We start from the raw sequence: 27,020 nt of genomic DNA, 5'->3' as shown, positions 1-27,020 counted from the left end.
TTCCCCCCACTTTTCATTACAGAATTCTATTTCAGAAATATTCCTGGGTCTTTTTGCCTGTACTGCATGTCTGAGAGCTACAGATTTTCAATATATGTTGTTATGAATAATAGTCTGGTGATTGCAAAGGCCATTCAAAAACATTCATCTTTTTTCCTGTAATTGCTCATTGACACAATGAATGTGGGGAAACTGCAGGAGACAGTGGAAGATGGAGGTGTGTGTGTGTGTGTGCTATGGTCCATGGGGTCACAAAGAGTCAGACGCAACTGAACAACAACCGTACAAGTGTCACATTGTGCCCTCCATATTACGTGCTCCATCCCACGCAACTGAACAACAACCGTACAAGTGTCACATTGTGCCCTCCATATTACGTGCTCCATCCCTGGAGGTTTTTAAGAAGAGATTGGACAACCACTTGTCTGAAATGGTGAATGGTCTCCTGCTTTTGCAGGAGGCTGGACTTGAAGACCTCCAAGGTCTCTTTCAACTCTGTTATTCTGTTACACTCCTCAAGTAAGTAGCATGTGTGACCCATTACTCCTTGCTGCCTCTGGGTGATGGGAAGAATTTTGTTGGCTGTGGGGAACCTATGGTGCTGAGATCAATGGAGGCAGAGGGGCCAAGATGCATGCAGCCAAACTCTGGAGAGAACAGTTCATCATCTATTTGTATTTATTTATTTGCCAACATGTACAAGGTAACAGGTATTCGTGTAGACATAGACATTATGGCATGAGATTGGTACAAATAGTTGAATATAAATAAGTATAACATGGCCACGAAAACGCAAATGAGTACATATCAATGGAAACAGTAGAACAGGGACGGTAAGCACGCTGGTGCGCTTATGTACCCTAAAAAGAGCTAAGACTGGGCGCTAAGACGATGGGACGCCGCCGTCGCGACCATTAAGCGAGGCCTGCCGAACGAGCGACAGCCGCTGAGGCCGGCGGAGCGGTCTTGGGAAACGGCGGCGGCTCCTCCTCCTCCTCCTCCCCCTCCTGCAGAGCCCTAGCGGCGACGTGACTCTCAATGCGCAGGCACCGGGGTGTAAATAATACGTGGCATCTGAGGCTGGAGTAGCTCAGAAGAGAGATGGCAACCGAACGAGAGATCTGCAGCTAACCCGGCTGCATTTGCTCGCCCGGTAGGAAAGACGGAGGAAGAAGAGGCGGATCAGGTAACCAGCCGCTTTGTACGCCGCAGTTCGTTCACACCCGGGCTCGGATTGATGGTTTGTTTTGCGTCGTGCCATTGCCCGATCCCAGCCTCTGAAACTAGCCGGGCTACATTGCACTGGGAGCAGAGCCGGGAGAAGGGAGAAATAATCTCTGCTATGCAAAGCGCGGATTGAGTTTGGGCGAGCAACTCCATCCTGCAGTTTTGGGAAGGGGAAAAAAAAAGTAACGAGGGGAAGAGACAAAACGCAAAAGAACAGAGCAGTAATAATGAATTCATGGCCATTTTAAAGAGAAAGACAGTTGTCCGCAGCCCGGCTGGGATTTAGGGGGATTCGAAAGAGCTGTGCTGGCTTTGTTTGAGTGGTGTTTTATTTTCCAGACTGGCCTCCTGGTTTTCAAACATAGTGTATAATCAGGTCGAGCGAGGCGGGGAAGAGAAGGGGCAAAATGGGAAGGAAGGGTTTAGAAGGTGAACCTTTCTCGAAGAGCCAGACTCTTCAAAGGTTTTCTGGAAAAAAAATATCAGAGAGGAAAAGAAGTTTGCGGTTGAAGAATAAATAAACACGAGGCGCCTTTGGGAGGTCACCGAAACAATTTGTAGAACTCGTTGCTGGTCTTCAGCACCTTGGACAGCTGCCGCTTGGGGGGCGGCAGGACAGAGTGAAGGACACGGCAGAAAAAATCACACTCTAAAAAAGACAGCAAAAGCTACCAGTTGTGGATTTCTATCACAATTACTTCTTTTCTTCCTTACAGGAAGGCAATATTTCATTTATTTAGATCTCCCGGGTCTAAATTCATTTATTATAAATTCATGTAGACACCCCCCCCTCCCCATGTCTTCAAAAACTATAAGATTACTCCACCCCTTGAGTTTAGTGGAGACTTACAAGCAAGGAGAATATATTCTGCCATTTTTGAAGACTGCCCATCAAATATCTGATCATACAGATAATAACTACTTTTGTTATTATTTACAAAAGGGAAATTCACATCCTATTTTTAAAATGGCTTCTGCATAAAATGTATTGACTGTTGTGTTAGGGTTTTTTTCTGAGTTATATTCATGTATTACAAGTCTATTGCAAACATTATTATTATTATTATTTTGCTAGGTTAATGTGCTACGTAGTATAATATCTCATGTCATACTGTTGGATAACACAATTTCTCCAGCAGACTTTGTGATTTGTTCACAGGCAATTGGGTTTATAAGCTTAAAAATAATCATTCAGAGAATATGTGCTTTATGTGTCATTGACTAAAAATAAGAAAATGTTTTCCTGATCAAACTTTTTGGGAAATGTTACAGAAATTTTCTTTTTTTTCAAACTATAAAAATAATAGTTTTAGAAGCATTTCTGTTGTGATGATGATTGCTCTGTAGAACATGGAAACATAACTAGCCACTGGCATCATAAGTAAAATGTGTAGCCTGTCCCAATTGGACTTCAAGGTTCATTTTTAAGTATGTTTTGCATTATTGGTAAGTGTTTCCATTGCCATATTAGTAAAATGTTACTGAATTGTAGAAGTTGGTAAATTTGTGGCCATCACTAAGACTCTGTCCTTCTCATTGACAATAATAGTGTCCTTCGGAACTCCTTGCCTCTTTTTTCATGCTGTGTATCTCACCTCCATTGCTAAAAGGAAAACATTTTTTAGATGTTAAAAAAAATATTTCTTGCAGTTCCTCTGGCTATATACATCCTTTGTATGGAAAGGAGCAGAAATGCATAATCCATGAGCATACTGGACATAGAATACCATTGGATAAAGAAATTTAAAATGTCTAAAGTTGTGTTTGGTATTATGGTCATAGTTTTTGTCAAAGAAGTCAGTCAGTTTAAGGAATTTGTTTCAGTTTTTCTTAACTTGAAAAAATGGAAGTATGGAGTGAAAGACCAATATATAGCAATAGCAATTAGACTTATACAGTCAATAGCACTAAGACTGTAAATTTAGACCACTTTACAGTGCTTTACAGCCCTCTATGAGCAGTTTACAGGTTCAGCATATTGCCTCCAACAATCTGGGTTTTCATTTTACCAATCTCGGAAGGATGGAAGGATGGGTCAACCTTGAACCTGTTGAGATTTGAACTGCCAAATTGCAGGCAGCCAGCAGTCAGCAGAAGTAGCCTGCAAAATTAATTATTCAATATCAATATACGAAAAATATTATCTGTAACTTTTTCTCAAAAGGTATATTAATCATAATCTGAGCAAACATGCATGTATGAATATAGATTAGTTTTACTTGAAAAAATAAAAACTAGATGGTTTTAAAGCAACTTGACTATCAATTATCAATTTCTTATTCTATTCTGTGGAATAAAAATGGTACTTTAGAAAATAGATGCATGCATATAAGCTCTTGCCCCAAACTCATTAAAATTATATATATAATTTTGCTTGTTTGAATAGAGAATGAGATCATTTGCACTGTTTTGCTTCAAAAAAATTTCAATGAACTGTTCATTCTTGTTAATGGTATTTGCATTAAAACACCATTTTTGGGAAAAAAAATTCTTAATATAAAAGTATTATTGATCAGAAAGAGCAGTATGCATAGCATTTTTTAAAAACTCTAGTTTCTTTATTTGTCCATACACTGATTGTGACTAGTTTCATTAATTTTCCTATTGGTTTTGTGTTTAAATTAAGAAATTATTTCTGGTTATTCATAAAAATGTTCCAGATTGGATTATAAGAATTCATTTTAGTATTTCTTCTTTTTCCAACTCTGTCCTGAATACTCTATATAGTTGATTTATTCACAAATTTTATTACGCCTACAATGTACCACTGTAATAAAATCATACTGAAAAAATCATTCAAGACAGCTTTTACCATGGTAACTAAAGATGCTGTGGGATTACCTAATATGAAACTACATGTCCTAAAAAACTGATTGCATTTTTTGTCATTTCTCGATCTTACCGGTACTATTGTTTAACCATAATTATAAATGTTTGTACCAATTAAATTTAAATAAATGTTTTTCCTTTGGAAAATTGGTTTTCCGTTAGCAGGCAAACGATTCGTCATATTTTACCATTTGTATATTTTTCATCTGTGAAAACAGGCATCTGTTGATACTTTCTTCCTCTGTAGTTATGGCAGCTTATTTTTCCTCTGCTTTGCGGATCAATTAACTTTCTTCCTTCTTGTAAAATTACTAATGCAATTTGTTGCTGGCTGTTCCTATTAGATTTCCTCACACATAAGACAAAGTAATGCCTTTATAAAATGATGTTATGAAATGGATTAACAGATGAAGAGTATATGAATATTGCTAAGTTTATGAAATAAGTTGATTTGGGAGCTTACTTAAGAAATTCCTTTAGCAAATCTTGTTTTTTCGAATCCATAGTATATCATTTTCAGAGAAAATTCACATACCATTCTGAATGCAATCACTCTCTTGCTTGCCTTTCCATTGTCTGTGATTGGCCTGTCCACACATGGAACAGGACACTATGGCTGTATCAGCAAGTGAACTTTGCACAGCTCCAAACATTCAATTGAGAGGATTGCTTACATAGCCAATTTGATAGCAGAGAGCATTAAGTCCTTGATGTCAAGAGAGAAATGATCCTTAGAAAAACCTGCATCTATGAATCAGAATTTGGCAGTCTTTAATTTAAAACATTCTTTCTAACAAATTTTTAGAAAGGTTCCACCATTAGTTCAATTTCATGGATGTATATTCTGCCTGCCTGAACCCTTAGTGTACGTCCAGAAAATATTTCTGGGTACTCATCCTAAAGCTATTGGAGAGGGATTTTTCCCCAATAATGGCACTCTACTAATGAATTATTATCCCAAGAGGGTTCGTCACCTACCATATTGTCATTTTTTTTTTGCCCCAGACAAAGGTATTTTTCCCATGCATTTTATAGCCTATACCAGACTTGATAACTTTAAGATTTGTGGGCTTGAAATAACAGAATTCCTCAACTAGCCATTCTTGCTGGAAATTCTAAGAGCTGAAGTCCACAAAAGTTGCCAAATTTGGAGATCTTAACCTATCCTTTTATAATTTTATAATAGTGAAGAACTGTTTTTATTCGTTTTCCCACCAATGATTATTGCAATTGTTGCATTCATTGTCCCCAATTTAATTTTTAGTCTTAGGTAATTTCTGTTATTAGATGAACTAAAATTAAAATTGTATGATTCCCCAAAACAATTAGTCAATATTTTATTTATTTATTTAGGTTTTTTTTAAATCCATCCTTTATTATTTTTATAATATACAAACCTAATACTCCTTCCTCCTCCTATTTTCCCACAACAATAATCATATGAGGTAATGACCCCAATCCTGGGGTCCAAAGTGCTCCAGCAATGGATTATGAAGTACATTGAGTACATTGAAGTACCTTTGCTTGTATACATGAAATATCAATTAGACCATAGTTCATATCATAAATTGAATACATTCAAAAGCTGGGGATCCATATATGTTACGTGACATTCAGCAATAGATGAATGCTATTGCTTAGCCAAAATCAAGTGAAATTTTTTTAATATGCAAGTTCAATAAGAACTGAATCTACCATTGTTATATGAGCCATGAATTGCTTCATTCCCAAAGTTACATAATGAATGGACTAGATTACATCCTATTGTTAAGGATGGGTTATATTACTAGTAGTGCATGTAAATAATGCTATATGAGTTTGATAGCCTCCAAGAAATGTCCACCAGGAACATATGGGGCATTATTCAGTGGCCATGATCATTGACTGCTGTTCAGAATGAATTAGATTGAGAATGTGTGCAATATTATAGAAAGGTATATTGTTGTTCTCATTGAAATATCTCTCTCATTGGTGGAAGGAGAAAAGGAATGAGGTAAGATACTACATTAAAGCGACTGTGTGATCTTTTGAACTAATTGGTTTCTCTTCAATTAGTCTAGAATCTAAAGAAATCCCAACTACCCTGTAGATAGCAAAATTAGCAATGATAAAAGATGTGTTATCGACACTGCTGTAGTAGTGTGTGAACTTTGTCAGATTGAATAGCCAGTTGCTAAAGTGTGCACAAATGGGTTAAATGTACAGCAAGGGCTTCATCTGTCTATTGATGAAGTTGACAAGATTTGTTTGGGTTATTAATTGCCTTATCATATTTCCCAGAGCAGATTGCAATAAGCCCAATTGCCGGTGAAAAGGGTTTGATATGTCACTGCTTCAAACTAGTGCAAAAATAATCATTCTATGCCCTACTTACATGGACAAATATGATTCTATGATAGCTAAGTCAACTTTCAATTAACTGCAAATATCATTTCCTAGAGGGTAGGCAGGTTATCTGTTGCAACAAAAACAGGCTCAGTCATATGACAGTACTTTAAATGCAACATCGCTGAGATATTGTCTTCTGCAATAGATAATTGTGCAAATAATAAAACTTATGTCATATGCTAATCTTTAAGCTTCGTCTTTGTTATTATTGGCCTTGTTAACCTAACAGTACTAACAGTATTTATAGACCAACAGTACAATTATTAACATATTTAGAGGCCGACTTAATACAGAATTCTCTGGGGGTCTCACAACAGGAAATAACTGAATAATTAAGAGTACAACAATAACAGAGACAGTAAAAATTAAACATAGTTGTGGTTACTAACACCAGCTGGGGGAAAAAACAGCTAGAAAAACTGGTGTAGGAACATTTAAATGGAAAATGTAATTGCCAGGCAGTTAACTCTCTTGCCCCCAAAAACATCATTCAGTCCTACCTTTAGTGAAGAACCAAGTGCTGTAATGACAGAGGGCTTATGCAAATCCAGAGAACTTGTCTATAATTCAATTGGGTAAAAGTAAAGATGGACAAATAATGATACCTCTCTGTCCACGTTTCTGGTTTGAATTCAATATATTTCAATATAGTAACTGCTTCATGCAGCGTTCATGACTATTGCTACTCAAAAAGAAAAAAAAGAAACGCCAAAAATATTATTCCCTCCAAAACTACAAGAGGTTGTCTCTGAGATATGACTACGGATTGATGATCCCAATGCAAGAGTGATGCAAGTTACCATGTCCATCAGATACATAATACAAGGTCTTTCCTTATCCTGATGCAACAAGCCATCCTCATAATAAGTCCACATACAATATTTGGGCCATACATTGTCCATTGAAAGGACAGTTCATGATAGAAGAAAGTAATGGAACATCAGAGCAAATATTTGTCAATATTGAATAAGATTGCTATCAATATTATGGGCTTTAAAATTCTCTAGACCAGATGTTCTAAATTCAACATTTTGGAAAAAAGTGATTGCACATTAAAAAAGGAATCAGTCTGTTGTAGCAGAAAAACAAAATTTTATCCAGAACTGCTGTTCTATTGCTAGTCAAAAATATAACTCATATGAGGTTGGAAAAATAGAATGCATATTTACCCTGAACCTTGATATAATCTGAAGAATTTGAGGATGGTTGTCATAGTGATGAAAATATCGGGATCTATGCTAGGTTCTGTCATTTGAACGTGATTGCCTTTTGATTTCCATATAATTTAAATATGAAGGCTGGTGCTCTTCTCCATCAAAGTTTATCTGAGTAAGGCTGGCTGTTTTGCAGTGAATTGTTGTAATTGCCTACTTGAAAAGAGATGTGACATCTGAACCCACTATAAGAATAAATTTAAAAGCAAGAGTAGTGAGCAGTTAATCTGGCTTAAATCAAAATGTTTCAGGGAACATCTATGAAAGAAAATCACATCCAGTTTTAAATAGCAACCACAAGTGATTCACTTGAGATTCTGTTGGTCTTCACACTTCACCCTTTTTTTTATACTCTTCCGATAAAACTCATTTTCATGGTTCAGTGCTTGACTATATTCACAGCTCCAGTAGACCTGCAATAAAATCAACCATGTTGCTTCCGGGTTTCGCTGGAAATCACATTTTAGTTATTGGTAAATATGAACGGATTTAAAATTTAAGATTCTTAGGTGCTATGTATTTATGAACAAGAAAGAAGCTTATGGATCAAGTATATGACATACATATTTCCATGAAAAAAGTCTGCAAGCATTTTTCCTCCAAGTCAGTTTGGTATCCTAGTAAAGAAAAACTATGAATGATATAAACATTGTTTCAGTGACCTATGCGAACATAAAAGCTGTCTTATATTGGTGAAATATAAGTCAGGAATGGTCAGGAATGTCTGGTGTGTTAACATATCATGCTAGGATATAGTTTCAATTTGCTTAATGTGTGAACAAAAAATGAATTATACTGGTCTAAGCCACAGTTTATGTCATGTTATGTTAACCCTGCCAATTCTTTCCTATTTAACAAACTATATTTAAAGAACTTATGGTTAGCATAATATTCCAGGGAAATATGTTTGTATTGGCTTGCCTAAATGGTGGAGCTAATATTGATAACCTGCCCTAATCCCAGAGGACTCTGGGTGGTATAAAGAAATGCAATAAAAATGCATAATCATAAAACTAATGATAAATGATAACTTTTAATATACAGTATAAAAAAGGCTCTATATGTATGTTCCAGCATAACTCTGGAACGCCTCAAGCAATTTCAGCCAAACTTAGTACACAGATGACTTACCCTCTAGAGAAAAATACTGTAGGGGGTAAGACACCCCTAACACACCTCGGGTTGTGTGTTCTGTTAAAATGCAGCTTGTGCCTTTCAATGGCTTCTACTGTACTGCCATAACTCTGGAACGCCTTGAGCAATTTCAACCAAACTTGGTACACAGATAACTTACTCTCTGGAGAAAAATACTGTGGGGATAATACACCCCTAATACCCCTTGGAGTGTGTGTTCTGTTAAGATGCAACCTATTGTGCTGAATTGCCATACTGGTTTCTACTGTACAACGCAAAGGAGTTCCCTACTCCATAAGGGGGGGCTCCCTCTGGTAAAGGGGAAAATCCAACATTAGAAATTACGTTTGGTCTGAACATTTCCCCCTTATAAATAAATATCCAGACAATGCCAGGTTATCAGCTAGTAAAAAATAAAGAAGATGAATGTCTCTACTCAGAATCCTTAGGAGTTATAATCTTGCACCATTAAATTGATTGATTTGAGACTTTGATTCATATCATGTACATATTTTATAGGGGAAATCCAACCTAAGATCTGAAAGAATACTTAAGCTTGTTGTTTTAAAAACCATCTATTCTAATCTAAATATCTACGACGAAATATATTTCACTGGAAAATTTCTCTGATGAGGTTTTTTCATTATTATCATTATTATTATTGAGATCATTCTGATAATTGGCACAACCCAATTATAGCTGACTCTCTGTAAACCGCTTAGAGAGGCCTGAAAGGCCTATGAAGCGGTATATAAGTCTACTGCTATTGCTAGCTCTGGGATTCCAGTGTCCATTCTGTCTCATTGCAGGTGGGAAGGATGAGTGCGTATGCTGACATTTATACATCAAAGCAGGGACAACCGAGTTCCTCAGAGGGTGGTTACCAGCGCTATGGAGTTCGCTCTTACCTGCATCAGTTTTATGAAGACTGCACAGGATCCATTTGGGAGTATGATGATGATTTTCAGATCCAGAGGTCACCCAACAAATGGAGCTCTATATTTTGGAAGGTATAGCCACTACCTAACAATTGTCTTGCAGCAGATCTGTGGAGTGTTTGACTCCAAAGGCGTCACAACCCATAAACCCTAATGAGGGTTTTTAGCATTCCCATTATAACTTCATTGTTTCCTATGTAGTTTGATTACTTTGCCCTAAGCGCTACGTGTGATGGAAAGGGGGGGGGGTGTTTATTTAATAAATCAATAAATACACAATATATTTATTCTCAGCTGTCAATCTCCTACTATTTTGAAAGCAGGAGAACTGGAAGGCTTTGATATGGCATAATAGGGCCAAATGGTAGATACAAGCTATGTAAACCTTCATTAAACTCACTGTCTTCTAAACTATTTCCCTTCAAGGTAAAGGAATCTATAATTTTAGAACATAAGAAAGATCAGATATTTGAAATGAATATCGGACCAAAAAGCAGTCCTTTTTGTTTCAGAATAAATTGTCCCAAATTCCATCATTGGGAGAGTAATAGAAGGAAAAGATAGATTCAAGTTAGAAATGCAAATGTTTACAGAAATGATACTTTTATTAAATCAAAAGCTCTCATATATATATATGTGTGTGTGTATGTGTGTGTGCGTGTGTGTGTGTGTGTATGTGTATGTATGTATGTATGTATGTATGTATGTATGTATGTATGTATGTATGTATATATATATATTGTTGTATTTGTGCTGATAAATAAATAAAGGGCAGCACAAATACAACAAAATGTAACAAAAAGGCAACAGTAAAAAAATATTGGGTTTCTGCCTGGATGGTCTCTTGTGACGAGCCGAAGGACAGAGAATGGAAGTAGTGATCTTCCTCCCATATTTGGGCATACCGGGGGTTGTAAAAAAAATATCTTTTAGATAGATAGATAGATAGATAGATAGATAGATAGATAGATAGATAGATAGATGATAGATAGATAGATAGATAGATAGATAGATAGATAGATAGATAGATAGATAGATAGATAGAGATAGAGATAGAGATAGAGATGATATAGATATAGATATAGATATAGATATAGATATAGATATAGATATAGATATAGATATAGATATAGATATAGATAGATATAGATAGATATAGATAGATATAGATAGATATAGATATATAGATATAGATGATATAGATAGATATAGATATAGATATAGATATAGATATAGATACATACATACACACACACACAAATCGTAGATTTTCACGGGTGTAGGTTTTCTGGTCTTGTTGTATTCGGGTCTTTTCTTGTGTAAGATTGAGATTGTCTTGGCAACGTTTCAGTGAGGTCCCACTTGCCATCTTCAGGCTGGGTTTTCGGCTTTGTGCTTGTGCAAGTAAAGCGTGGTTGGAGCTGCTGTCTTTCTATAAATCTTGGTGGGGGTGTGGAGTGCTGGCTTTGTTGCTGTAAGTGGATTGATTGGATGTGTAGTTACATCCTAATTGGTGGATGGAGTTGATGTTTGTAGATTGGTCGGCTGTTTTGTATCATCCTGTGTGGCTGAAGTTCTGGCTGTGTGTCCATTGTTCTTTTGTGTTGTAACGACCTGGACGGTGGATGGAGTTCGTTAGGGGTGGTTTCCAGATGTCTGGTAGGCGGGAGGTATCATCACATTTATTCATGTTGTGGGGTGTTTCTCTATTTTGATAGCTTCCATAATTATTCTCTTGTTGAAGTGTTCTGTTTTGGAGATTAATTTGGTTCCTTCAAAATCAATTTCATGTCCTGTTGCTTTAAGGTGCTGGAAAAGGGAGGAAGTTTTTTCTTTTTTTCTGAATGCGTTCTTGTGTTCTGCGATGCGTGCATTTATTCTCCTGTTCATTTGTCCTATTTTTGTTGCAGGGCAGATTTTGCATGGTATTTCGTCTTTGGAGTTTCTTAAGATGTTAGCTATTTTTGAGTCAGTGCTGAAGGCTGTCTTGATATTGTGCTTGTGGAGAATTTTGCTGATTTTATCTGTGGTGCCTTTGATGTAAGGGAGGAGGGCAATGCCATTGTCCTGTTCTGTGTCTCGATTCTTGAGGGGTGTCTCCCTTTGGATTAGGTTGGTAATTGGTTTTTTTTTTGGAATCCGTTGGAGATTAATACATTTGTGAGAGTGTGTAATTCAGTTTTCAGGTGGTCTTTGTCAGCTAGGCGTTTGGTTCTGGAGATAAAGGTCTTGGCTACAGAATTGAACTGTGCGGGGTGGTGATGGGATTGTGTGTTTAAGTAGCAGTTGGTTTGTGTTTTTTTCGGTAGATGGTGTGTCCTAGGGAGCCATTGGGTTTTTTGTAGATTAGGACATCCAGAAAGGGAAGTTGGTTGTTTGCTTCTATTTCCATAGTGAATTGTATTTTGGGGTGTAGGCTGTTGAGATGTGTGAGGAAGTTGTCCAGTTTTTCCTTCCGTGTGGCAAATCACGAAAGTGTCATCAACATATCTAAGCCACAGTTTGGGTTTGTGTTCAGATTTATCTAAGGCGTTAGTTTCAAAATGTTCCATGTATGAGTTTGCGATGATGGATGAGAGGGGTGATCCCATGGGTGCTCCTTCTATCTGTTTGTATATTTGTCCATTATGGATGAAGTATGTGTTGGTTAGGCAGTGGTTGGTCAGGTCCAGGATGTGCTTAGGGGTGAGTGTTTGTTTTGGATAGCTGTCAAGGCTTCTTTTATAGGCATTTGGGTGAAGAGGGATATGACATCGAAGCTCACGAGTAGGTCGCTGAGTTGTAGGTTTCATTTCTTTATTGTTTCTATGAAGTGGAGTGAGTTTTGTACATGTGAGGTGATGGATTCTGTGTAGGGTTGAAGTTGTTTGGCGAAGAATTTGGCAAGATTCTGTAGAAGTGAGCCTATGGAGCTGACTATGGGTCTGAGTGGTGTTCCTTCTTTGTGTATCTTGGGGAGGCCATAGAGTTTGGAGCATCTGGAAGATTTCTCTTTGGGGATGATTCTTTGCTGGATCTCTCCATTGATGGGAGAGGCTTTTATTTTGGATTTGGTGGGTTTTTTTCCAGGTAGGTGTGGGGTCTGTGTTTAGAGGTTTGTAAGCGGGGTCTTGGAGTAGGTTGGATAGTTTGGCTTGGTAGTCAGACGTGTTCAACACCACTGTGGTGTTGCCTTTGTCTGCTGGGAGAATGATTATGTTGTTGTCTTTCCTCAAGTTGGTGAGTGCTTTTTGTTCTTCTTTCTGTAAGTTGCTTCTGGGTGGATTGCTGGAGCAGAGGACGTTGGTGACTTCAAGTCTGATTTTATTGGCTTCATCTGGGTTGATTTTGGTGAGAGTAGCTTCAACTCTGCATATGATGTTTTCAGTGGGGATGTGTTTATGGGTGACTTTGCAAAGTTGAATCAATCAAACATATGGAAACCAGCCCTAGTCAACAAACGAGCCCCATCCCCCACCCAGGACATTACAACACAAAACAGCAACGGGCACATAGCCAGCACCAATCAGCACCAATCTACCAATTATGATGCAACCACACAGCCAATCAATCCACTTACTGAAACAAAGCCAGCACTCCACACCCGCCCACCAAGGTTTATAGAAAGACGGCAGCTCCAACCATGCTTTACTCACACAAACATGAAGCCGAAAACACCAGCCCAAGACAATATCAATCTTACATGGGAAAAGACCCAAATACAACAAGACCAGTGTGTGTGTGTGTGTGTGTGTGTGTGTGTGTGTGTGTGTTGTGTCACAACCCCAGGTATGCCCAAATATGAGAGGGAGCATACTGCTTCCCTTTTCTGTCTTTCGGCTCACTCTAGGAGCCATCCAGGCAGAAAGCCATTTTTTTATGTTGCCTTTGTTACATTTGTGTTGCATTTGTGCTGATAAATTAATAAAGGTTTAGGGTTAGGGCTCTCATCAGCTAGCCATACTCTTACTGGGAATCGAACCTGGGCTGTATTACATATCAGGCAGTTGTATTAGCCACTAGCTGATGAGAGCTAAATAGCTTGAAGTAGATCTATACTAGTCTCCCTTTATTTATTTATCAGTACAAATGCAATACAAATGTAACAAAGGCAACATAAAAAATAGCCTTCTGCCTGGATGGCTCCTAGGATGAGCTAAAAGACAGAAAAGGGAAGCAGTATGCTCCCTCCCATATTTGGACATTCCAGGCGTTGTGACACAATACATACCTATTTCCCTGGTTTAACTGATAAAGGAGGAGAGCCTGTGGCTTTGTGGCTAATACAACTGCCTGATATGTAATACAGCCCAGGTTTGATTCTCAGTAAGGGTATGGCTAGCTGATGAGAGCTAAATAGCTTGAAATAGATCTATACTAGTCTCCCTTTATTTACTTATCAGCACAAATGCAATACACACACACACACACACAGTTATTTATTTATTGTTCATTTTGCTCATTAGATATGTCTATAGTCAGTAGGGTGATCAAGACCCTATTGATTCTCATGGGACTTGGGAATCGATACCTATGTTGTTTATAAACAGTTATCCCTGATCTTAAAACTTTCTAGATGTGATAAGACAGCAATTGCCAGAATTTCCACCCCAAACTTTTCCACCACAGAACAGATTCATCTGTCAACAGGATGAAAGCCCTTAAGCAACTTAAGTTTCATAGAAGTGACTGTAAATATTAGTGACACATTAGATATGTTTAACGTCTAAGACTATAGCCGCAAAGTAAAAGCCATCAAAATAGAAAATACCCTTGTTGATTTTTGAAATCTCTCTATTTTTCAGGTTGGACTCATCTCGGGGACAATGTTTATGCTGACAGGGATCATAGTTCTTGTAGTAGGGTTTCTGGTAACCCCCAAAATTGAAGCCCTTGGAGTAGAAGATTTTGTGGTAGTAGATACCCATGCTGTCCAATTTAACCGAGCCCTTGATGTGTGTAAGTTGGCAGGAGCAATATTATTTTGCATTGGAGGGACCACAATGGCAGCCTGTTTACTTATGTCTGCATTTGCAAAAAGCTACTCCAAAGAAGAAAAGTACCTGCAACAGAAATTTAAAGAGAGAATAGCAGATATGAAAGTCCAGACATACCCAGTCACAAAAGCCCCAGCAGCACCTGGAGAATCTAAAATACCCGTTACGTTGTCCAAAGTTCAAAACATCCAGCCATTATCTGAGACCTGATTCCTGTTCTCTCTATCCTAACACACCCTTCTAGTGAATTTTGAAAAGGTGGTCTTGAATAGCGCTTGAACCTGGGTTTACAGTGCGGCAGTTCTGCACTCAGCAGGAAAGGAAGCAGGCAGCGGGGGGAACCCCTATTTTGATAGGACTACATGAGTGACAAGGAAGTGAAGGCTCAGCCATCATTGGTTTCAATAAAGCGTTATCATGTATGTTGTGAAGGGTTTTCTTTTTTTTTTAATTCCCCAGAACCATTTAGGTTCATTTTTCTCCACTTATCTCTTCCTTGTTACATATTTTATTCTTATTTAAATAATGAATCTGTCTGTCTATTTAGTGTGAACAATTTAAATACAGTGTCCTGTTCAAAAATAATGGTCAGAGTCCCACAAAAACACTGTGGGCGCATGTATCAGAGAGCAGAAAGCAGGCAATTTCTGTTTATTCCCCTGGAGTACAAGCAGAACCACACCTTATTCAAACATTTTTTTAAAAAAAATCCATCATAGGCATCAGCTTGCTACTCTTTTGAGAGGGGAACACAATTTGCTTGTGTTCTGTATCTCAGAGAGGTTTGATACTGTTTTAAAAACATAGACAACCTCACTCTCAAAACCAGAAAACCACAGTGTCCTCCTCTTGCACAATGCAGCTTTGCTTCACTGTGCAAATTCATTCCCAACCATTATATATAACGGGAGTAGCAAATGACGGTGCCACTTTTAAGTCAAAATATAGAGTATTCAAGGCCAATTTATCATATTTATCAAAAAGTTCATCTTTTTAAAAAGATTACAACATTTGCAATCAATCCCTCAATCAACATATACCTTTATTTTTTTTAACGCTACATTTCTATTAAGATTCACCAAGGCTATTATGAAACATGCCCAGGGTTTAGCATGGAAAAGAATACAGAATTAATTAACGCCATTGCAGGTCTGGCCTTGAGCCCTTCAAGAAGAAGAAGAAAAACACGGCCTGGTTGTGCTAGAGAGGGTGCACAATTTTACTAGAACAAGGGAAGGGCAATAAAAATATCACCACATTTGGATGTGTACATAGAGCTCTTATACATAGGCATATGGAAATTCTTCCTTTTAATGTCATGGCTATCAAAGACACACTGCAACAGCATCAAATAACCAGAAGAGCAAAAGCAAGAACTTTGTATCTACTTTGATATCCGAAGCAGTAAAGAGGGAGTAAAGAAGAAGAAGAAGAAGGAGAAGAAGAAGAATGTCATGGTGGGAACAAGTACACCCACTACACAAACACACATACACATACACATTACATGCATACATACATACATACCTGCATACCCAGTGAGAAAAAGCCACATCAAGGTTGGCCTACTCCATTTGTGAAAACCACCATCAACATACCTGTCCGTGACTTGTTATTAATTTCAGCAGGACTGTTGTAGGAAGAAATGTCGGGAAATGTCACATTTATTTTGATGTCTGAGATATTCCTCCATCTTTCCTTGAATCTGTTTGATCTTGAGTTGAAGTATGTCAGATATTATGTTTCTGATTAAGAAAGCAAACTTATCCTTAAGCAGAGAACAGCTGTGAAAATGCTTACTTACTGTTTTACCCTTTTCACAAAAAATAGAAATCATACATGTCTCAAGAGACAGTTACTGTCCACCCTTTTATCAATGGAACTAAAAAAAAAAAACCTATGTAAAAATGTGAACGTTGTATTATTTGACATGTGTTCCCTTACAATTCGGTATATTTTTTTCAATGGACTAATAAAACTATTGAGAACTAACTTTCTTGATTAAGGTATTCGTTTATTTATTTATATATATATATATATATATATATATATATATATATATATATATGTATATGTATATGTATATGTATATGTATATGTATATGTATATGTATATGTATATGTATATGTATATGTATATGTATATGTATATGTATATGTATATGTATATGTATATGTATATGTATATGTATATGTATATGTATATGTATATGTATATGTATATGTATATGTATATGTATATGTATATGTATATATAATCAGCACAAATATAACACAAAATGTGTAACAAAGGCAACAGTAAAAATATTGGGTTTCTGTCGTGATGGACTCTTGTGACGAGCCAATTGACAGATAATGGAAGCTGTTAGCTTCCTCCCATAATTGGGGCTTACCAGGGGTTGTGACACTAGATAGATAGATAGATAGATAGATAGATAGATAGATAGATAGATAGATAGATAGATAGATATAGATATAGATATAGATATAGATATAGATATAGATATAGATATATAAAGTCACAACCCCTGGTATGCCCAAATATGGAGGAAGTTCACTGCTTCCATTCAATACAGCACAGGTTCTAATCCCAGTAAGGGTATGGCTAGCTGATGAGAGCTAAATAGCTTGAAATAGATCTATACTAGTCTCCCTTTATTTATTTATCAGCATAAATACAACATATATATATATATATATATATATATATATATATATATATATATATATATATATATATATATATATATATATATATATATATATATATATATATATATATATATATATATATATATTCACAGTGTCACCTAGGAATTACTGATTGGGCTCATACATTGTTTAGCCTTAGTTTATTAAACAAGTAACATAGCTGGGTTCACAAAACACATTAAGCTATACATTAAATAATTAAATAAATGATGCTATGATTTAGATCAATTTGGCAATTTTATATTATGGAAGTTGGGGAAATATAAGGTTTTACAGGTTAGCTTTCACTAAGCTAGACAAATGCACACAGCATATAGTGAAAACAGGGCTGGCAGAAGAGACAGCAATTTATTTTTCCTTTTCCTTTGGAAGTAGGGGCTGAGCATTTCATGGAACTTCATCAGTCTCAGACAGACAAGAAGCACAATTATGATCACTATGTTTTTATTGTAGGGTTACAATAACAGAATCTTGCAAGACTGTATTTTTCCTTCCCCTCCTTTTACTCTCTAAAAAACTAAGGAGGAGTCCTTCTGAAATTCTTCCCATGCCACCCCCTTCTCCCTGTGGACTGAGATTCCTGTTTGATGACAATTGTTCACTCTGTGGCTCTTCCTCCTCTCTGCCAAGGTCATTCTCACATACCAGAATAACAGAGTTGGAAGGGATCTTGGAGGTTTCACTCCAAGGATAGAATAGAATGGAATGGAATAGAGTAATAGAGCTGAAAGAGGTTGAAGGTTGAAGGAAGTTTATTTATATGCCGCCCTATTCCCTGAGGGACTCAGGGCGGCTCACAAACCCGGGGGGAGGGGGTAAACACGAAGAAAATACATTAAAGAAGCTACAAGGGAATTTAAAAGACAATCAACAGTCACACAGTTCGAGAAGGGAAGGGAACTCATCAACCCCAGGCCTGCCGGCACAGCCAGGTTTTAACGGCTTTACGGAAAGCCTGGAGAGAGGTGAGGGTCCGAATCTCTGCGGGGAGTTCGTTCCAAAGGGCCGGAGCAGCCACAGAGAAGGCCCTCCCCCGGGTAGTAGCCAGATGACATTGGCCAGTAGATGGAACCCGGAGGAGGCCTAATCTGTGGGATCTAATGGGCCTTTGGGAGGTAATTGGCAGCAGGCGGTCTCTCAAGAGACCTTGGAGGTCTTCTAGTCCTACTTGTTGCTCAAGCAAGAAACTCTATATCATTTCAGACAAATGGTTGTCCAATCTCTTCTTTAAAACCTCCAAAATGGGAGCATCTACAACATCTGGAGGCAAGTCAGTCCACTGATTAATTGTTCTGGAAATTTTTATTTAGTTCTAGTTGGTTCTCTCCTTGATTAGTTTCCATCAGCAATAGTGAAGACCATCACACAGCTGCCTTCAAAATATTCTAGAGGGACTGACAAATCGAAATGTATCATGGAAAAATGCCCTCAGCTATAAATGTCATGGAAAATGCTAAGCATCCCATTCTCCCTACAGCATCCTTTTCTGCATTAAAAAGTTAATCATAGCAGTCAATCTTATGGGACAGATTGCAGCTATTATTTATTTGAAATGTGTCAATAAATAAATAAATAAATAAAAGGATAAGAATTTTGGTAATTCTTGAATGCTTCAATAAATAATTCAGTAATTCCTCAAGAAGTAATTCTATAAATGATTCTATCACTCTTTCCTTAGGATGTACTTTAGAGCCATTATAGGAAATCTTAACCATAAGACTGACCTTGCTCTTTTCGTGGATGTCTCATTCACTGTAGTTTTTCCTCACTTCTGTCAAGAAGGCAACATAAGGGCAATAGCAAAATTGGGCTCTGTGACCTTTCCAGGGGAACTTTAATTAAAGACTGGGAAGAACAGAAATGTGACATTTTGAGTCTCCCGGTAAAGTTCCATGAAGGACATTCTCAGTGATGTCTGAGATAGTCACCATATTTCTCAGTTGCATTTTGATAGCATAATGTCTTGAAGTTAGATTGAAAAAATAATTTACATGAATTTTTAGAGGGAAAAACTCTAAAGCTGTCAAGAACAGTGTTGTTCCGAAAAGCAAAGAGCCATTTTCAACAGCAATGTTGCTAAGAATGAAAAGCCATCTAGGATTTCAAAGTTTTGGCATATTTGGTCAATACAAATTCTAAAACTTGGCAATCAGCTTTTGCCCTTCTTCAAGACCCATAGTTGTGGGAGCAAGCATAAACCATTTTTATGGATACTTAAGGAGCAAGGTTGGTTTTTGGTCACTAGGCTGAACTAAACAGAATTGATAATGTTGCATTGTTTTATTGTTCCATTTTTCGGATCCTTTTACATTTGTTATTCAACAGATTTGCTATCCTGTCTTCCAAAAGGCATTGGGGATATATGCATTGAGAGAATTTATTTGTGCATTGAGAGAAACACATACAATGAGAATAGGCAAATAGATTAAAACCTCATTCATACCAGATGCAGTAAATACTAGATTCAAATGTATGGCCAAAATAAAAGAAAGAAGTTGGGCCCATAATGTCGTAAGTGAGTCATAGAAAAAACTGACCTCAGCAATTGGCGGACAGGGAAGAAGGACTTCAACTGTCTGACAAGCTGCTTTTTGAAAAATCCATTCTTAGATAACAGAAATAGGACAGTTTGTCAACAGATCTTGCTGCCTAAAGTTGTATTTCCCACAAGATAAAGAACATAGTAAGCAAGGCCAGTTAATTCATTGCATTATGTGAATCCCTTGTCCAAGGGATATTCATCAATCCTGGTATAGTAGTAATAATACAATTTTAATTAGGTTTTCAATAATTTGTTCTCCTTTATGGCACACTAACTATGATAAAACCAGTCCAAGAAGTATGGATACAATTGATAGAATTACCAGGAAGGTGATAGAATTCCACCCCTGTGATTTCTTAGTCCCACTAAGTCCATCTTTTACAAAGGTTTTCTTCCCAGCTTGACTTACATGAATTATCAACACCCTACTGAGAATCAACAGCCTGCAGTAATGTCTCATAGTGAGATAAAAGAGAGGGAGAGAGAAAGCTCTTCTTGTCTACAAACACATGACTTACACATCAGTGGGAGACAGATGTGAATGTGAATAGTGACCCCATTAGCCAGAAGGTATCTTAACATCAGCATTCTAGTTGAGGGCAAATGGAAGGGACAAGAGCAAGCCTTCGTGTCACTTGGGTTAACAGTCTGAAAAGAGTCACCCAGCATCACATAATATTGGCTGGCTCTAAGCAGGAGGTCTTAGCATGGGCAAAACTGAGAAGTATGTTTTCAAAAATTTAAAAACTCACATTAATTAAGAGGTAAATGTAAGTAATGCAACTAATATTACTATTAGCCACAGTAAGTTAAACTATTCAGACAGCCTATGTTGGGTGATGAAGGAGAGAGATAAATAGAATAAAAGAAGAATATTTGTAGCTCAGGGCTGAAATGAGGGGGGTCTTTGGTGCCCTCTGAACTTGGATGTTTTCTTGCAGACCTTTCATTACGCAAACTAGGTAACATTATCAGTTCAAGAAGAGAACTATTCAAGTGCATCACCTATACATAAGGGATGGGGTGGGTTTGGTTATTTTATTTTTTATTTTTTTGCCTTCCTGTTAACTGAAGATGTTGTACTATCCTCAGAGCTAATGTATCATTCAGTTACCAATCTGAACTGGAAACCAAATAATGTCTTGGACTAATTAGGAATTATTTAGTAATAAAATAAAATACAATAAATGACTATCAGGTTAAAGAAGGAAAATAAAAACAATAAAATGCAATGAAACTATAATACAAGTAGACTAAAACAGAAGACCTAAAAAGAGAAATAGAATAGATAAGAACTTAACCCCTGTGAGTTTTGATACAGAGGTGGTATACAACTTCTACCTGTCAATGAGATAGTTTTTATTAATGAGGGATATTAAGAAGGTAGAGTGGATGTTGTCATAGAAGACATGGAAAAGGGAAAGGTTTTCAGGTTTATGTCAAATCACAAGATCAGAGTCTCTTTACAAGGATTTTTTGGCATCTATTCTCCAATATCGTTATAGGGGAAATGTTGAAATGGACTAGGCAAGATGTTCTGTGATGTGAAACAGGTGTAGGACTAAAGAAGTGCTTAACAGGAGAAAGTGGAGTCTGGCCTAGCATGTGCTGTGAGAATGATCCATAATCCTTAAGTCCATCTGCCACCATTATCATAAACTTACTGGGTAATTTCTGCTCTGAGTTTTTCTAAATCTAAAGACAACAGAAGCTAGGAGGATAGAGACCACATCAACACAAGTTGTTAAAAGGTTTGCCTTCTGTTATGGAGCAGAGTTGTCAGAATTAAGGGGGAGGGGGTGTCAGTGAACAGTTAGTAAAGAAAACTTTTAACAAGTAAAACAGGTGGCAAACAAGTACTCTTTCCTCAAGGAAATTCCGTGATGGGAGTGATTTTATTATATTAATTTATTTGATTCTTTTTTTATTAGATTTATTGTTTTAAATGAGGTTTTATATCCTGTAAGCCGCCTTGAGTCGCCATGTGCGAATAGGCAGCAATATAAATTCAATAAATAAATAAATGCCTGGTATCACAGAATCCAGAACATTTAAGGCACATCATGCAATCTGAAAGTAGTCCACAAAAACTGGAGAGTGGACAATAAATATAGATGCAGACTTGTAAACTGTAAAGCATCTGCAAATCAGGCTTAGCTTTAAACGGTATCCTTACTGCCCCTAGAGTGGGGGAAAAACCCAACCAAATACTACCTTGGTGGTGTTATTAGCTTCCGTGGCACGACAAAACCGCGCTCCACTAAAGCGCGCCCGATTAAACCGCGTCGCTGATGTCATCAGCAGGGCGACAACAGCGACCGTAGAGAAAAAAGGGCGCTTTAAATAGCGCTTTGAAAGCAAGCCGATTCAAGTTAAGGTAAGGGTTAGGTTTAGGGTTAGGTTTAGGGTTAGGTTTAGGGTTAGGTTAAGGGTTAGGGTTAGGGTTAGGGTTAGCGTTAGGTTAAGGGTTAGGTTTAGGGTTAGGTTAAGGGTTAGGTTTAGGGTTAGGTTTAGGATTAGGTTTAGGGGGGTTAGGTTTAGGTTTAGGGGTTAATTTTAGGTTTAGCGTTTACAGCGTGCTTTTTTCTCCGCACTGTTGTCGCGCTGTGATGACGTCAGCTACGCGGTTTCGTCGAGCACGCTTTAGTCGAACGCGGTTTTGTGGTGGAACCATTAGCTTCGTCAGATACAACTTTGTTTCTGCCAGGCTCCAGAGGTCTGGAATACAACACCAAGATACTGAATGGCAAGAACTTACTCAATCTGACTATTATCAGTGTGCCAGTTATCTTGTTAGCATCTAAGTCCACTTAAGAACATCTTGATTTTGGGTTTTAGGGTAGTTAATTGTGAGCTTTTCCTCCCTACAAAAGTCCACCAAGCCCCAGAGACTTCTGAGGGTAACCTGGCCTAAGTGAAAGGATGGCGGCATTGTCTGCATAAAGCAGCAGAGCAAGAAGAGCCGAGGTGGCGCAGTGGTTAGGGTGCAGTACTGCAGGCCACTTCAGCTGACTGTTATCTGCAGTTCAGCGGTTCTAATCTCACCGGCTCAAGGTTGACTCAGCCTTCCATCCTTCCGAGGTGGGTGAAATGAGGACCCAGACTGTGGGGGCGATATGCTGACTCTGTAAACCGCTTAGAGAGGGCTGAAAGCCCTATGAAGCGGTATATAAGTCTAACTGCTATTGCTAAGATGTCAGTCTTTTGGGTTTGCAGGAGATGAAATTCTCTTTCAGTTAGGGCTGCTATGATAGAGTTTAGACACTGCAGTTGTTAAACAAAGGGGAGCCAAGGTCCAGCTCTGTTTCACCCTTTGCTTATTGGGGTAACAGCAATGAGGGGCTAGTATTACAATTTTTAACCTGCATTCAGAAACTTCAAATGATGCAAAATGCAGTGATCTGCATGCTTATGGCCCAGTTTCCTGTCAGGTAACACCATTGCTTTGATAACTGCATAAGCTAACAAGTTTGTTTCTTGAGTGTAATTCAATGTACTGGTTATATAAAACCCCAAAGGACTCAAGGCCTAGGTGTCTATGAAGCTACCTTCTGTCTGCCCAGCTGGAGTGAACGGAGGCCACTGAATACCCCACCTACTGAGAAATATGGCGTAAGGTAACCCAAAGACAGGAACGCCAGGGGGAGCTGCCGTTCTGTGGAATTGCTTGCCTTTTAGAAACCTTTCAAAAACATGATTGTTCCAGGGGACTGGCAGGAATAATTAGTGACAGATGCATTGATTCATAATTATTAGAATATTAATGTAATTTTGATATTATATTTGTTGTTGATTGGGCTTGTTGCTGTTCTTCTTTATAAACCACCAATTTTAATATTGTTAGTTGAAAGGATTTATAAATAAATAAAGCAAGGAAACAAAAATGAATACAGCAGTAAGTAGGTAGATGATTGTCCTAAAGATGCTTTTTCAGGAGGCAACTGGACTTCCTTGTTTTTCTTTGAAGACGTTTCGTTTCTCATCCAATAAGTTTCTTCAGCTCTGACTGGATGATGGGGGGGATGAAAGATTTATATTCCTTGCAGACAGCTGGTCGTCTCTACAGACTTTTAGGTAGTAGGTTATTATTCCACAAAAAAGTAATATTTAATAAGATAATCTAGTGGAAGGTACATCTTGTTACTTGTAGCAAATATTTTTACTTTATTATTTAACTGATTACTTTTACTAAATCTTTCTTTTCAATTAATCCTCACATCTGAAATTCCTTTGGAAAAGGAAACTACTAGATATTAGGAAAAGGCATCAAATAGAATCAGGGCATATAATTTTATTTATAATGCTTTCATTAAACATGTTTGACAAATCAATATATACTATATATATATTTGCTTCCAAAAGTATATTTTCTTTAAAATATATTCTTTTAAAAATATTGATGTTTTAATAAGCTGCATCCATTTATCCATCTTTTGTACAAACAACCAAAGCAGTTTTAAAACTAGTACATAAATGGATCCAGGATCTGATAGGACAAGAATTATTTTCACAGGCCAATTAACCATATTTGAAACATCAGTATATAATGAGTACAAATGTGTTCGGTGGCCACAAATCAATCTCTCGCTATTACTTCTATCACTGAAAACAGAGGGTTGAGGGTCTACAGACAGCATTTATTCAGTGTCACATCAGCTTAGAGATAAATTAATTTCTAGGAACACTAATTGAACTGGGAGGGTCACTTTTTGAATTGAGTTACAATCCTTCTGATTAAAATGGCATTAGCTACCTATGCTATCTGCATAGTTAGCAAGTGTCAGTGGCTAACTATAGCATCAATATGGATACTGTTATTAGAATAGGGTAGACAAAAATTCGGACTAGCTGTCTGTAGGTCAGCCTCAGGATTACATGTTAAAACATGTTCAGTTATTCATATATAATAACAACAAAGATATTTTAAGGTGGTCAAATTATTTGTAAAAAAACAAGCTAAACATATCAACTTAGAATAAAGATTCAACCTATATAATACAAATGGCTTGAACAAGGGCTATCAGCAAAATTTAGAATTACAGATCTCACATAAAACAAACATATGACCCTACTGAGAACTCCTATAACAGTTTAAAACTAAACCTCTTTCTTGAGTCTGAGAGTCCAGCATAAATGGAGATATATACAAACTATCAATAGTTTTTCAGTATTTGAAAATATCAGTTTTTCATAAACTGAACTTTAAGACAAAGGGAACATGATTTGCCAGTTGGAGTTAATTTTGAAAATAATGGGTATTTTTAAAAAAAATTATCAAACCATAATATTGTGATTGGTTATGTGTCCTGGGTTTAAAAAAGTGGACATAAGCGGTAAGTTTATATAGCAACTCGCCGTGATTATTCAGATTGCTCCTGATGGGAACAATTAGAAGAATCTTTTGACTTGAAGGAATATTTGACTTAAACTAGCATAACCTGGACAGCAGAGGTGGGTTGCAAATCCTGGCGCTACTGGTTCGCTCGTGCTGGCATGCACGCTTGCACACGTGCGCGACGCTTCTGTGCATGCGCAGAAGCATCCAGATGGGCGGAGCCTCCCGCTGCTACCACTACCAGCTCACCTAATCCGGGCCGAACCGGGTGCAACCAACCTCTGCTGCACAGAACAAAATAATGTTGGATGAATTTATGAATGTACTTACTTTCAAAATCCAATCAGCAGCCAATCATCAAAATTCACAATAATGTAACTGCATGCAGGATATATCAATTAATGTGCATGCAGCAGATTTCTATAGTTAATTAATCTAATAAACCTTCTTTGTTTTGTGACCACATTCTGTCCACTGATTCAGCAATTCATTCCAGGCATGAGGGTTCCAATCAGTATATGCTGCTATCTTATACATGCAGTGGTTTCCCATTCCTTTCAGTGGGGAGAGCAGATCCACATGTAAATATAAAATGAATCTAATAGAAAAAGCCCTTAAATATAGTAGAAGTCAGTTAAGGTTAAGGATCAAGTCTAATGTAGTCCTAGCCACATTCACCTTATCACAAAGAGTCATACCCCTAGTAGTAATGTAAATTTTTTGAATACACTGCAGCTTATATAAATATGTATTCATCTTAAAAAGCTTTAAAGTCTTCTTTTAAAAAAACACAAAAATATCATTTAGCTCATTCACCTGTTTTTTTTAATCTCTTTCTTGTGAACTTACCTAGGGCTAATGTTTTAATATTTCATCTTCCACAATGACCCTATTCATTAATATATTCCCTTAAAATTTTGTATCTTGTGTCGGCATTTATAATTTAAACTTCCTTTTAATGGACATCCCTTTAATGAAGTTGTGTCTGAATATTCTTTTCATGTCAAGGCATAATGGGTAAAAAAAGTTCCATCATATTATTATACCATAAATTAACCAAATGTGGAAAATGACACCCTTTGTTCCAAACATAAAATTCTTCATTTTCTGAGAATATATATGTCTTCTAAAATATTCCTATGCTACTGCTGCATAGTCATTGGTTTGTTCATTCTTCTCACTTTCTTGTGGACTGGTGATGGTGACTCTTGGAGCTGGGACTTTTTCATAAACCCCATTGGAATCAACCTAGAAGAAAGAAACACATTTGAATTTGACATATTTGTGTCATAAAGTCATATTTAGTTTCTTAGTGTGTATGCATATTCATAATGATAAAGAAGCTATGAATTCTGCAAGTTGGAAGTCATCACCGAGCATGCCAATTGCTTTTCCTTATCAAACTTCTAACCCTTCTCTATGTGTATGGATTAGCTTCATTAGATTACAACAAGCACAATCTCTAGTGATAAAGCTACTAATACTCTATGTGTGTGTGTGTGTGTGTGTGTGTGTGTGTGTGTGTGTGTGTCTGTGTCTGTGTCTGTGTGATTAGAAAAATGTTTTTGCTAGTAAAAATGAATAAGTTATCTTGCAGAAATAAAAGGAAATGGGGCAACTGAGGATTAAGGTAACTATATGATTTAAAAAAACCAAACCCATCCTTGCTTAAATTCCTACAGATTATTCCGGGAAAATCCATCATGGCAACTAAACAGCATCTGC

At 37.2% G+C, this 27,020-nt stretch overlaps 2 protein-coding genes across 7 annotated transcripts in view; one reads left to right on the top strand and one right to left on the bottom strand.

Moving 5' to 3' along the window:
• The first annotated feature begins 1,026 nt into the window (after positions 1-1,026).
• Positions 1,027-15,128, top strand: NRSN1 (neurensin 1). Of its 2 annotated transcripts, none has more exons than XM_087707383.1 (3): positions 1,027-1,186; positions 9,602-9,802; positions 14,515-15,128. In XM_087707383.1, exons 2-3 carry the CDS (start codon positions 9,611-9,613, stop codon positions 14,914-14,916), a joined length of 594 nt encoding a protein of 197 aa, XP_087563509.1. In that variant the 5' UTR covers positions 1,027-1,186; positions 9,602-9,610; the 3' UTR covers positions 14,917-15,128. The 2 variants fall into 2 exon arrangements, with proteins under 2 accessions (XP_087563509.1, XP_087563510.1); XM_087707384.1 differs by lacking the exon at positions 1,027-1,186 and adding an exon at positions 2,615-2,673.
• Positions 15,129-24,236: 9,108 nt separating this feature from the next.
• The window catches only part of DCDC2 (doublecortin domain containing 2), a 45,997-nt gene continuing 43,213 nt past the window's right edge, over positions 24,237-27,020 (bottom strand). For 4 of the 5 annotated variants that reach the window (XM_087707378.1, XM_087707380.1, XM_087707382.1 and 1 more), the window contains one exon: positions 24,237-26,543. In XM_087707378.1, the coding sequence (XP_087563504.1) occupies positions 26,433-26,543 (111 nt within the window). In that variant the 3' untranslated portion in view covers positions 24,237-26,432. The remainder of the gene's footprint in view (positions 26,544-27,020) is intronic. The other variant, XM_087707381.1, reaches the window with a different exon arrangement.

Source organism: Thamnophis sirtalis, unplaced genomic scaffold, assembly GCF_051295495.1.
Source record: "Thamnophis sirtalis isolate CommonGarterSnake01/CBP01778 unplaced genomic scaffold, rThaSir2_p1.2 scaffold_2, whole genome shotgun sequence".
NCBI classification, from domain to species: domain Eukaryota; kingdom Metazoa; phylum Chordata; class Lepidosauria; order Squamata; family Natricidae; genus Thamnophis; species Thamnophis sirtalis.
This window is presented reverse-complemented; position numbering and strand designations above follow the sequence as displayed.